Source organism: Asterias amurensis, chromosome 1, assembly GCF_032118995.1.
Source record: "Asterias amurensis chromosome 1, ASM3211899v1".
NCBI classification, from domain to species: domain Eukaryota; kingdom Metazoa; phylum Echinodermata; class Asteroidea; order Forcipulatida; family Asteriidae; genus Asterias; species Asterias amurensis.
The window spans coordinates 7,851,548-7,865,674 of record NC_092648.1 but is presented as its reverse complement, the minus strand read 5'-3'; the positions used below and the strand labels follow the sequence as shown (position 1 = coordinate 7,865,674).

At 41.9% G+C, this 14,127-nt stretch overlaps 1 protein-coding gene across 1 annotated transcript in view; it reads left to right on the top strand.

Annotated features, from left to right (window-relative positions):
* LOC139944530 (exportin-5-like) overlaps positions 1-14,127 on the top strand; it is a 207,142-nt gene that overhangs the window by 50,564 nt on the left and 142,451 nt on the right. Inside the window, exon 3 of the mRNA XM_071941578.1 lies at positions 8,298-8,370. Coding sequence (XP_071797679.1) covers positions 8,298-8,370 — 73 coding nt within the window. The remainder of the gene's footprint in view (positions 1-8,297; positions 8,371-14,127) is intronic.

The window sequence follows — 14,127 nt, the reverse complement described above, 5'->3', positions numbered from 1 at the left end:
ATAAATAAGTAAACATAATATTCACAAAAACTACACATTTGTATATATAAGTGCTTAGTGGAAAGCCATCTTAATAAAAATTACCTTATTTGATCATGATCTAGTCTTTTATTTAAGTCAGCACAGTACATCATGAGTACATTTGAGCTGGAGTATGGAGCCAGTTGATACGCTACGTGTAGCTAGCCTACACAATGAGGGAGAGATTGCCGGGTTGTTGTTGACAAACATGACAAATGTTTCACTCAGCAGTGCGTTGCAAAAATCTGTCAATGACTTCAGTCACTATTGATGGTAAATTGGCCCGGTACACCTAATGAGACTTTCAATGTTGAGCGGCTCAACATAGATCTCAGTATCCATCTTGCCATCTTGTTCATGTTTTATTGTGAAACACCTGTGCTAGCTGCATTAATCTTTGTCTTATTTACCAAAGATCGTCCACATCACAACAACTTTTGACGATGTATTTTCTTCACATCCGGATAAAACTCAAAACCTATCCCGCAGGAGTTTTTTGTTTGAATACTCATCTTGTCGAAAGGTTTTTGCGATTCCGACCAATCAGATTGTTCCGTCCACTTCTGGACTAATTCGCCATAGGGGTAATTCCACGTCGTGGACATAATGTTTGGAGACATTTTTAGAACTTTGTTGGTCAGTTAAACACACCAAGTAGCTTTGATTTATAGTTTTGTGTTTGATACTATTGTCCTAGTTAGTCAAATGATACTATGTATTTGGAAAAGCTCAAATTAATTAAGGAGTTGGAGCATTGCTAACGAGCGTCATGGACATTACGAAAAACTGAAGTGGGTTTTGGGTACAACACACTCAATTCCAAAACTCTGTGAAGTTAAAGTTCAACATTTTTAGAATACCTTTTTATTTTCTAAACAGGGAAGTAGTTAACATGATCAGTGATAATATTTTTATTTTTATGAAAACCTGTCAACTTTCTTGTTACACGTCTTAATTGAGCCTCATGGACATTACATTTTGGGTTATTTTTAGCGTCATGGACATTACGTCAAACTTGTAAAATGATGCATCATGCTTTTACCCTGAAGTTGTAAACCCATATACTGCCTTTGCTGTTAATATGTGTTTTAAACTATAATGAATGTCACTATCTTAATGTTTAACCTCTTCCAAACATTTTTAAGAACCAAAACTTCTCCAGAATCTCACTTAAACTTGCTCCTCGGTAAGTCCCCTTTTTGCACTTTCCGTCCACATCTAACCAGGCTGGCTTTTGCCTTGGAGTAGTTATGATAGACCAGATATGTAGGTATACATGAAGTAACCTTTCTTTTCTAATTATCTTTCACATAATTCCCTTTTATGTGTTTCTCACAAGGTGATTGTTCATCTTGAGTAATATACTGAACATCTTCCGTCAACATTTTGTGACTACAGTAAATGGAAATTAAACATTAAAGGTTTCTGTAATTTTCAAAGTTGATCTGGATACTGCTATGTTCAAGACTGGGTGAACCATTCCCAGATGATCAGTTAAAATGAGTTGGGATGACTTCTTTGGAGGAACAGGCCAAATGTAGCTGCTTCCTAAGTTTTCCAAATACGAGACAGTCATTGAGGGCATCCTCTACACGTTCCACCTAGATTGACATGCAAAACAAGAACGAAGAACAACAAATGAGGGAAAGATTGGCTGCGTGGGGCTTTGCTTATCACAATCATGTTTCCAGATTTTGTCTTGTTTTTTTCTCATACTTTTTCTGACTCTCTACTCAAGTCTTAGCCATTCTGAAATTATGTAAGAATAAAAAATTACTTTATGTATGACGTCTTTGTATCCAAGCTATCCGTAGACGTGTACAAATCTGCATTACGCCTAGGCCTTGAGAAGTCTTCTTTGATAATAAAGTGTGTTTATAATGTCCTACATTCTCACCAACAGTTCAGTATACATTTCAGTATGTAAAATGTCACTTGAATGTTTTTAGGAAAGAACAGTTCCATGAGAAAACTCACTTGAAAAGCTAGGATTTGGGCTGTCAGTTTGTAGAATCTGTGCACGATATTGCCACTAACGTGCTGCTAAACGCGAGCTTGAAGCAAATTTCTGATGAGGTCTATAACAAGTGTTCTCTTTGACTAGTCTACATGTAGGTTTACCTGCAATAGGTCCAATTGATAGATTGTAGTATTTACCTTCAAAAAGGTACATGTAAGTTACATGTAACATGTAATGTCCATGACGTAATGTCCATGACGCTAAATGTAATGTCCATGACGCTCGTTAGCACAATTGTAATTAAGTTTTTATAAATTTTCTTGCATTATAGGACTAGCCCCTAAAAACTAACGTAGCGTATGAAGTCTCATGAAAATATCTGTTACTGGCTTTAGAATATAAAACTAAACACCATGCAATGTCATGGATATTACATTTCATAATTGGTAATTAAGGGCTAATTAAAACGAGTGGCAGCACCCTGTGAATAAATTTACGATGAAGTTTCTTTAAAATTGTGAATACTTACCACCAGTTATATGTTTTAAGCCAAGAATAATTAAAATATCATCTAAAATGTAACCAGGAAGGCATAATAGACAATTGTGCCAAACATTTCCCAAAAATCATGAATTTGGCAAAACAAATTTTTTTTAATAAACGATGAAAAACATGGAAAACCAAGAAAAACAAGTTTAAACATAAACAAACATAGATTTGAAACCACTAGGTATCACTCTTTCTTGCTACTTTAAATTTAATTCCACAAATTTGACTTCAATCTTTTGGGTCGAGGACACTTTTTGGTGGAATTGCCCATAGGGTGTGTACCTTCCTCGTTTCCAGGAATGATCGATCTCGCTGCGCCATTTTTTCCCAGCATCCCTTGCTCGATCATAACCCCTGGAAGTGTAACTCCAAAATACCCAAATATGGGATGTTAGTCCTGTGGTTGATCTGTTCTGTGTTGGGCGTTAGTGGCGCACTGGCTGGATGCGCTGTGTGTAATAAAAGTCATAAACTTGCCTTGCGTTTAGTGTTGCGTGATGAATACATACATTTTTATACGCACGCATTTCGGCATATACATAGAGCTTTTTGAAGACGTATTTTGAGCGCAGGCCTCAAATTTCCCAGAGGCCACCCCGGCGGGTGCCCTTCAAACTGGCTGTGGTGCCCCAAGAAAATCGAACGTTTTCGCGGCCAAAAAGGCCATGCCCTTTTTCTCCGATGGCCGCCGTGCCCTTTTTGAGATCAAAATTTATGTTTTAATGCCGTCCGTCTGTGTGCACTTAAAATCAAACACTACATCACATAATACACGCACACAGGGCGCAGTCGGTTGAATGCTCATCACGCGAAATGGAACGGATGGCAGCAGTGCATGTGTGTGTGCACGATGCAGAACGACAGACGTTCATAGACATTATGTACTCGAAGTTTATACACGGGCCGGATGTACTTGCAACGACCATTTGAGAACAATTGCACTGGTACTCATCTTGCAACACGCGTACCCACGCATGGTTGTCCATGATGGGTACCAGCTAATCACAATTTCGGTTCTTTTCGAGCTTGGGCGCTCGCCTATTCCACTGGTTCTGTGCTTGGTCACTGGTACTCGTGATACGGCACGCTGCCCATGGTAGCGAGGTTTGGTGTGTACAAACCATTTACAATTTTCCCAAGTCTTTGAGCACAGGCTAAATGACGAAGGTTGATCACAAGAGGGCGCTGTTTTAAGCGACTATCAGGATGACTAAAAAGCCACGATCAAAGATATGGAACCAAGTCTAGCGAAGAACTGTTGTTAATGTTCTGTTTTTTTGTTGTTTTTTTTGGGGGGGGGTTCCTCTTCTCTTTTTTTCTCCCTGAACCTTCTCCAGCAATTTTAAACAAAAGTAAAGCTTGTACAAACATAAGACTTGCTTTGTACATAGGCAATAGTAAGTAGATGAAACCGCCACTTTTTGGAATGATGACGTCATGACTAAGGTTTTTAATGTTGAAAAATTACCATTTGCTTGTTGTTGTATCTCAACGAATAACGAAGCTATGATGTTCATACTTAGGCATCGGATAGATAAAGACTTGGGCAACATTTAAAAAGTTAACGCCAAAATCGTAGAACCTTAATTTCTGGGTCGTTACCCTGGGTCAAGGTTCGCCTTCGTATTTTTCCCTCCTAAAACAACTTTTGAGCTTATCTACAGAATAGCTCAAGATTAAGATCAGTTTGAACGTTGAAACTCAACAGATAGTTGACCCTTAGTATCAAGACACCACAGACCTAAATACGTCCTAATGATGTCAGTCGGTTTAAATTACAATGAAACAAAGTGTAAAATTTGTAAAACTCATATGGCGCAAATTTTTTGGGGGGAATTCCTAACAGCGCTCTCTTTAGTCCAACAAAAGTGGGCGCTGTTGATTATCAAATCTGTGTACAACATCTCATGCAGGGTAAGCAAAATTTTTAAAGGGCTTCCACAAGGTGCAAAATAAAACCTGATGCCAATCTCATAAAAAACGTCACGCATTTGTGATGAAACAGAGTTGTTAAAAAGTGTGATGCAAGTTTAATTATAAAATAACAATACATTGTATAAAATTAATATTTATTGTTGAATGCTTTTAAACTAAGTCATCACAGACATGTACATGTAACGTTCATTCTTCAATTACGAAAATTCAAAGTTTACTATTTCAGAAAAATCATTTCTTTGTGTTGTGTTTACGAGCGACTAACAGCGCTAGTCTAATTACCATTAGGTCAAAGGTTGTGTGTGCATGTGCCGACGCCATTGTGATTTGTAGTTTAGATACGAATAAACCGAAGATTCAACATTGGCGACGAGGATGGGATCCGGAAAAATCATGGAAAAAACAGTAATCCCCATATTTGACTGTTTTTCGGAGCCAGCAACCCTTGGACCACGATGGGAAAGGTGGCTGATGTCGTTCGAGCTGTATGCAGACGGCAAAGGCCATATTATTGGGTCCACCAGGGCACCGGAGGTGAAGTAACGACGACGTGCACTAATGCTCCATCTTGCCGGACCGGACGTACAGGAAATTTTCTTGACACTACCGGACACGGGCGTAGCTACTGAATTTGACGCTGCCAAAACCGCACTGAATAAAAACTTTGTGCCGCAGAAAAATGCAGCATTTGCACGGCAGACTTTTCACCAAGTCGTCCAGAAGGAAGGGGAAACGGTATTACAATTTGTAACCAGACTTCGGAGAGCGGCTAGAGACTGTGATTTTGGAGGTGAAAAAGACAACCAGATAAGAGATGCTGTGCTGAGTAAGTGCAAATCTGATTACGTTAGACGCAAGCTATTGGAAGCAGGGGATGAACTAACTTTAGCAAAGGCAATGAAAGTAGCTGATAAATGTGAAAAGGTAGAAAGTCAGATGGCTGCACTGTTTGTCAAGAGCAAAACCTCTCAGTCTGACACTACTGTCAACATGGTGTCTGACAGGAAACCAAAGCTTCATGACAAATCAAGCAAGCCTAAGAAAGGGACCCAACAATCCAAATATCAGAGACAGGAAAACCAATCGGTGAAATCCGCAGACACTACCATGACTACCAAAGGTGCTTGTTACAGGTGTGGTCGAACTGGGCATTTTGGTCGAGATCCCAAGTGCCCCGCAAGAGGCCAGACATGCCAAAAATGTTCTGGAAGAGATCATTTTGCTAAAGTCTGCAAGACCAAGTCCAAGCCAACAGTCAACCAAATCGGTGAGCAACATCTTGATTCAGAACCATCGCATGACCAAGCCCTATCGTTGAAAGGTCTCTTCAGCTGTGAAGCGAGTATATCAGGGAAATCTGTACCAGCTGAATTCATTGTCATTAAAGGCAAAGGTGTTCCCTTACTTGGCAAAGTTACTGCAATGGAGTTGGGTGTACTCAAAATTGGAGTGGATGCAGCTAACGGTCCTCCACACACCACAGCGGTAGCCAGTATTGATGAGCGCACAAAGAACGGCTCGACCCAGTTCCATAAGCAATTTCCAGATGTGTTCAAAGGTGGGGGTAAGCTCAAAACTGAACAAGTGAAGCTTCACATTGACCCCTCTGTAAAGCCAGTAGCACAACCACTAAGACGCACTCCATTCAATTTACGCAGTAGAGTGGAGGAAAAGATTTGTGAATTGGAAGATCTTGATATCATTGAGCGTGTGGATGGTCCAACCCCTTGGGTCAATCCAGTAGTCACGGTGCCAAAACCGAATGGTGACATACGACTATGCCTCGACATGAGACGCGCTAATGACGCGATAATACGCGGTCGTCATCCAATACCGACAGTAGATGAACTGTTGCAGACAATGAATGGATCAAAGTTCTTCAGCAAGCTCGACCTCAAATGGGGCTATCACCAGTTGGAACTTGATAGCGAGTCGCGAGGGATCACAACCTTTGTTACTCATTGCGGTCTCTACCAATACAAACGCCTACTCTTTGGAGTTAGCTCTGCCGGTGAGCAATACCAATACATGATCACAAAGACACTAGCGGGACTTGAAGGTGTGGGAAACATCTCAGATGACATCATCGTTCATGCGTCTGACAAGGAGACACACGATAACAGAGTATTCGCAGTGTTACGCAGATTGGAGGAGGTAGGTCTTACCTTGAACCAAGTGCCAGTTTAACATGAGTCGGTTGGTATTCATGGGAATCCTACTATCAGAGAAAGGCATTGGTCCTACACAAGAGCGCATAAGAGCTGTAGCAGAATTTCGCGAACCGGAAAACGTCTCAGAGATTCGAAGCTTTCTTGGCCTCGTTGGGTTTAGTAGCAGATTCATACCTAACTTTGCTACAGTATCAGATCCACTTCGAAAGCTAACCAGGAAAGGAATTCCATTTCAATTTGGACCTCACCAGCAAACAGCCTTCAATTCGCTAAAGGAGAGCCTCGCAAACGCAACCACGCTCGCGTACTATGACAAGAACGCACCGACAAAAGTGATAGCTGATGCGAGTCCAGTAGGACTGGATGCCGTTTTAGTCCAGGAACAACACGACGGTTTAGTTCCGGTCTGCTATGCCAGTCGCAGTCTGACAGATTGCGAGAGGAGATATTCGCGAAACACTAGCCATGTGAAGAAGTTTATGCAAAATGCACATGACGCGGGTATGCCACTGTCTGACCCTGCCATTCAACCATCCAAAATGGATCACGGAAGTGCTGTCCCTGAACAGATTTTAGTTTCCCCGACTCAGAGTTTGGCAGATACCAATTCAGTCGCGACCCCCCCAGCTGTCGTGGACCAACAATCTTCCCCACACAGCGCCAGACCCAAAAGACAGTGTGGCATGCATCCGAAATACAAAGACTTTGTTCTAAACTGAATGAACTGGACAGAACTTTGAACTTGAAGATGAGAGTTACATTGAAAACATTGAAAGCATTGTTCTTTGTTTATTGAAGTTTGTTTAAAAGTTGAAGTTTTTCATTGTATTAAAAAGCAGTTGGTCTATATTCATGCACGACCGTTTTCAATATTGCTAAGTTAAAAGTTTAAACTAAAAAAAAATGTGGTTTATATTGTACGCATATGTTACTGATATAACAACTTTATTTGCATCCAATCAAGTCTTTAAACAAGTTGTAGAAATTGCCTTGTCAGAAACTTACATGTAGTAAGTCAGAAAGTAGGCTACTGTTAAGCAATTTAGGCTATCTCCAGTTGTTTCCCATTGTTTACAAAAGTTGAGATTTTGTCTAAAAAGGACGGATGTTGTGTTTACGAGCGACTAGCAGCGCTAGTCTAATTACCATTAGGTCAAAGGTCGTGTGTGCATGTGCCGACGCCATTGTGATTTGTAGTTTAGATACGAATAAACCGAAGATTCAACACTTTGATTTACATGATGGATTCTTACAACCGATATGTCATAGGAACTGTCATTACCCCATTTTGACCTTGTCTTCTGGTTCAAATCGTAGTTTTTGTATAATTTCTTTTTAAAAATACACTTTTGGTTTATCTACGGCCATACTAGGTTGATTACATCGGTTCTTGGACGATTACTGAAGATAAGCTGTGCCGCAAAAAAACCTTCTGTTACAATTTTTTTCAAACAAATCTACAATGCAACAGTGTTGTTTTTCCACACAGGTTAATTGTCCCACATTCCACTTTTCAGAACTGGGTAATGAACTGTAACCTGTTGTGTAGCGAAAAAAAAAAAAGTATACCTACATGTACATGTGTATCCATGCTGCGTACAGTGAACAGTTAATCTAATTATTTAATATTTGTACCCATGTTTTTTCTCATACATATTCAGATTTAGATGGAACAGTACAACGCCTGATGAAAAGTTATTCCTAAAGGACAGTGTGATAAGGCTTTTTCAAAATGTGAGTATGATATTATTTTGCAAAAGTTGAAGTATAACATCATGTGTAAACTATACCTTGTAGTTCCTGGCCATAAAAACAACTATTGTGATTTTTGGCGAGCTGCAGAGCAGTGCCACATTACAGACAAAACATAACAAATGTAGCTTGATTTATGCCACAGCTAAAAAGCCATTGAATTTATTCGCACACCAAATTGTGAAATGTTCCCCTAAGTCAAGTAGATTAGTAGTAGGCAATGAGCCGGATACCAAACACAGGGCTAAACAGACACACATCGACCAATACATTACAACATAAACTTTGAGGACTACCAGCATCCCCAAAACAAATATGGACTACCACGTCCAGCGGACTACCACGTCCAGCCACAACACAAATCTAAGGGCTATCCAAAGGGCACCATATGCCCTTCCAAAATTTAAATAACATGGACTCATTTTTCCATACCCACATAAAACTCTGTACCACTACAACAAAACATGACACCCCGGGACCAACGAACACACAAGGGCCACACCGGGAAGAGTTATAGATCACTACCGGAGCTCTGCAGTTGAACACACAAACCCACATTGCCTTGTTAGTACAAATAACAAACCGTTGTACATGAACAAACAAAAAGTATCAACTTATATGAACCTAACTAAATACTTTTAATTGTTCCCCAAAGCGGAAAGTCTGAGGGGACAAAGACTGTAGCCCCAACGAAAACCGAAGGGCACTATAAAAAGTAACTAGAGTACCTTTTGTTTTAAGTTAGGATTCGCCCCCTAAGTTGGAACGCTTGAAGAGGAGACACATATATATATATACCCCAACGATACGGAGAGGCTCTAATCTAACATTACATAAATTAAATGGTGTCATTTAATATGACATACGGTAATAAACATTTGCATTTTTCCAATTGGCACGAACAATGGCACAGGTAAAAGTAGCACTTGGAATCACCATCATGAAATTCCCATACTCATTTAAGATGAATATTACCTGTACGTACTAAAAGTTAAACTGCTGATATAATGAAGCTATAAAACTTGTTGTTATTTACGACATAACCTTAGATCCCCAACTAAACCTGTCATTTTTCGACAAAAAAACAATACTAGCTACAATGCCACACTATTTTTGAATTACCCCCATGACAGTGAGAAAAAACACTACAACAAAATGACTCGAATCTTATGGCAACCCTTAAGTATCCTTATCTTCCACACATTTAATTACTGTTCTGCAAAACCGTAAAAAAAAGAAAAATGTGTACTTGCTCTTTTAACTACCATTACATATAACTATTGTACAGCAAACCCCTTTTGCCAACCAAAACACCTAAACAAACCACAAACAACAAACAAACATTTAGCTGCAAGTGAAGAACCAATCGTGATAGTAGCCGGATACACAAACTCAAAACCCTGTGGGAAAATTAGAACGTATGTTGGCCCCGGGCTTGCGTTCTCATGCCAACCTAATGATTGGAATCACTACATTAAGCAACCAAAGTACAACCATGGACATCAGACACACATACAGACAATATAACGTAATAATGTTTTTTCCTAATGTACCATTGTGAAAACAAAGAAATTGGCGGAGCACTGAATGCATTAGGCCTACCAATTTCAAACTTGTTTTGGTGGACTGTAGGGGAAGGTGGTGGGTTGAAAAGTTACTCCAAAATTAAGCTGTGACAAAGTGACAATAATAATGCTCCCGCCAAACTTTCAGGCACTCAATTGCAAGAGTAGACCAATTCTAATTGGTCAACCATGTAAAAATAAACCAACACAAACTTATGTAAGCAATGCTCCCATTGGTTGTTGAATACCTAACACTACCATACATAATACCACACACGACAAGCCCTCGTGTTAATGCTAACTGTAGGGAAAAAACCTAGACTGGGAAACAAGTCTCCCCCTAACTAATGCGAGCTAACACCAACAGGGAGTAATGTGCGGAGTATAAACAATGTTATCGCTTACGCGATAAAATTCATTATCACAGGTTTCAGTTGAATGAGCTAAAACAATGAAAACATTAAATGGTCATAACTCCTGATTGCAATGATTTACTGACTTGAAACTTAAGTCAAACATTGCTTCTTCTTTATTGCCTTGTACATGTTGTATCTTATTTATATCTTGAAACTATTTGTTGTATGAATGGAAATTAAAGAAACAAACAAACTATTTTAAAAAGACACTGGACACTATTGAAAGTTACTCAAACAGTCCTTCTGATTTTGAAACTGCGGGCATGTGAAAACCCCACTCCCGGATTTTCCCCAGGGGTGTGATTTTCAAATCACAAAAAAAACATGTTGGTGCAAACAAACTATTAACAAATATTGAGGACGATGTTTCAATTGTAAGCATTCATTTATTTAAAACTTCCTTTTGTAGGCATATATAATTCTAGCATTGAGGTTGACGGAATTTTTACAACTTGTAAAATGTATTATCCCACAACTGTAAATGTCTGTTTCAATTAAAGCTTCACTGCCTTCTGCCATTGTACGAAAGTCAAAAGGGAGACAACATTTTTCATTTCTGAAGTAGGCAACTAATATTGTCAAAAGTGTTCTCATTCAAAAGTGGTATGATATTAAATCAGAAAGGACGATTATTGGCTGCAACTGTCAATTTGCCTATGGTCCACATTTTTAGTAAACATGATGGTTAAAATAATCAAACCCGATATAGTATCTCCTCTTTAAGCTCTCTTAGCAGCAGTTGTGTCACTGATATCAGCTATCTGCTGAGTCTCCCAGTAAAATACCGCGAAGAGTAAGTGTAGCAACATTTGACTCTAATTCAAGCACAAACTAAACGTCAAGACGTACACCGCTAATAATTAAGCACAAAATGGTGCAATGTATCCTAAGTTTGCGAAGAACTTTTACTTAGCGACCACTAACGAGTCATTTGCAAGATTGTCATTGCTAAATTAATCTTTGCGATGAATATACTCAAAGTTATAGAGAAATCTTTATCCAAAACATCGCTAATTTGTGATGGGTTTGGGGTTTAGCGATCGATTTCGGCGTTTGCGATGATCAAAACGGTTACAGAAATCGGCCCCTGGTGTTTCTGATCAGCAGAGTGCAGTTTCGAGTCCCAGTCAGGACACCTACATGTATGTCTTTAAGCAAGACACTTACATGTAACAATGATGCTTCGTTTCTTGGATGGGACGCTACCTATAGCCGTTGGTTCCATGTGTCGTTTAACCCATGTTAACAATTCCAGTGCACATTTAGGAAATACTGAATGTTGAAGTGCCTTGAGCAACACTGAGTGATAGATATGAACGCTTTATAAAAGGGGTTCCCCTTCAATAGGCCGCCGGGCAAGTCAACCAGAATTCTCAAACGCCGACAGGTTTTTTCACTCGCCCGCATGTATTGATGTATACACAAAATTTTGAAACGTAAAAAACAAAAAAAAAAACAAAAAAAAAAACACAGTAGTGAAGTCCTTAGAATTGTGTTTTTGGGCGATTTTATCTCTTAATTTATGCCTTAAATTATCCCTTTTCCATCAAAAACCATTTTAATTAATTTGTGGTTTGAGGATCGGTTGTTTTAAACATGTTTTGAACTCCGGCAAAAGTTGTCCATGTTATTAGAATCCCTCCTAGGCTGTGCATTGTGCACAGTCTGCAGGCGTAATGCACAACGTGCAGCAATTCTTTACTCTGTTCTGAACGTGTACTGCATTGAAGTCTAGTCAAGAAGATCATGAATATCAACATCACAGCCATTAAAGGAACACGTTGCCTTGGATCGGTCGAGTTGGTCTTTGAAAAGCGTTTGTAACCGTTTTTTATAAAATGCATAATGGGTAGAAAGATGTTGTAAAAGTAGAATACAATGATCCACACAAACATGACTCGAAATTGCGTGGGTCTACTTCACTCTACTTACCGGTAGAGTCGAATTACTAATTTGCATATTCCCTATGCCGCGAGGCAGAATGCTAAGACTTTTACACACAATAGCGCCCTCCACCGTCCTACCCATAACGCCCCGCGACATGCCCGTCACGGAGTCGTCCTCTTTTCTCTTAGCCGCGAGTGGGTGAGGTTGTGTTTTAAATCTGTTTCACAGTTCAACCGTTATAACTAAACCTTTCCTCGCTAAGAGTGCTTATAAAGACTTGATAATTGTAGAGTTGTAGTTGTTGTTGTTGTAGTGAGTTGTGAAATAAACTATAGTTTGATTTCGTTGATAAATAATGAGTAGTGTTAAGAAACTGGGGAGGGCTTCGGCTGTTGCTACTGGGGTTACGTCCGTTTCCCCGGGACAGTCGGAGCTCTCGGGGGGCTGCACCGGCGACACTCCGTCGCCCGGTTTGCAGCCCTCCAGCCGGCCCACGCAGCCTCTGTCGGCTACGTCGGCCGGATTACCCACCGATCAAAGAGGGGTTGCTTCCCGCTCCCCCTCTTCGGTCAGTGTGCGTGGGTCGACCCAGTCGAAGGTCAAACGCCCCGGCAAGGCCAAGAAGAACGGTGCCGGGGCAGCGACCAAGAGAAGCAGGGCAAAAGGTGGCTCCGTTCCGAAGCGCACCGCCCACTCTCCCAGCACCGCCTCGGGGTCTCTGCAGCCGGAGGGCATCCCCCCTCCGCACGGCTCAGAATACCCGGCCCGCACCGACACCGTGGATTCCCCCACGACGGTTGGTGACGGCCTTTTGCGAGGTTTTAAGACCCACAAGGCACCTGCCCACGCCATAGGCTGTGGGGCGCTGGCCATGGGGAGAAGGATTATGGGTGCGGAGTCGGGTACCTGGGACTCCCCCGGGATACCCCACTCACAGGGCCCGCCCTCGTCTTCGGGTTTCACCCGTTGTTCGGGCATCCCTGTCGCTCAAGTTTCCTCAGAGAGAGCCTCGGATTCGTCCCGTGAGCAGGTACCGAATAAGCGGCAGAGGTCCAGAAAGGACCGTCATCTTCGGTCGTCTGACGACTCCTCTCCTGACGGCCATAGGAAGCATCATCGGGGTAGCGAGCCGCTCTCCCGAGACGAATTCCTCACGGCTTTCCAAACCTTAGCGGCCTCAATATCCGGCCGGCGCGAGGTTCAGGAATTTTCCCAATTTTCGGGACCGTACACCCAGCCCGACCAATCCGGTCATGGCTGGGTGCGCCAGGATCGAGGCGGCGTGCCGTGCACGGTCAGCCGGCCACCGGCCTCCCCTCCCAGTCACCGTCCCACGGTCACCACACAGGAGGTTGCATGGGGTGTGATGGAACAGGGTGATGTGCGGTCTCGCACGGGTGCACGTCCACAGTCCCAGACGGGGATTAGCATACAACCCTCTGGATCCTTTGTATCCGATCGGGATGCAGAACACCATGATTTGTTAGACACAGCCCTGCCTTTGGGTCAACAATCAGTGAGTGTATCCGACCCCCCCGGGTCCGGCGACTCGTCCCCGGAAGAGGACGAGTTGACCACGGCAGTTCAACGGCTTTCGATTGCCGAAACTGAATTGCGCCTTGTTCAAAGGGACATGGCCCGGGTGTTAGGTCTCCCCGCCGAGGAAGCGGGGGACGCCCCCGAGGAACGACGGTCTTTTAAGAGAAGGACTGGCCCCGCTCCGAGGAGTGGGAATGTTTTCCCGGCGATGCCGCTAGACCGGGTATGCGCTGACCGCATCGAAGGCATCATGTCGGCATCCTCTTGGACGGCCTACCCCAAGCGGGCGGATTTATATTACCGATTTCCCCCCGGGGATTTCGATAAATATT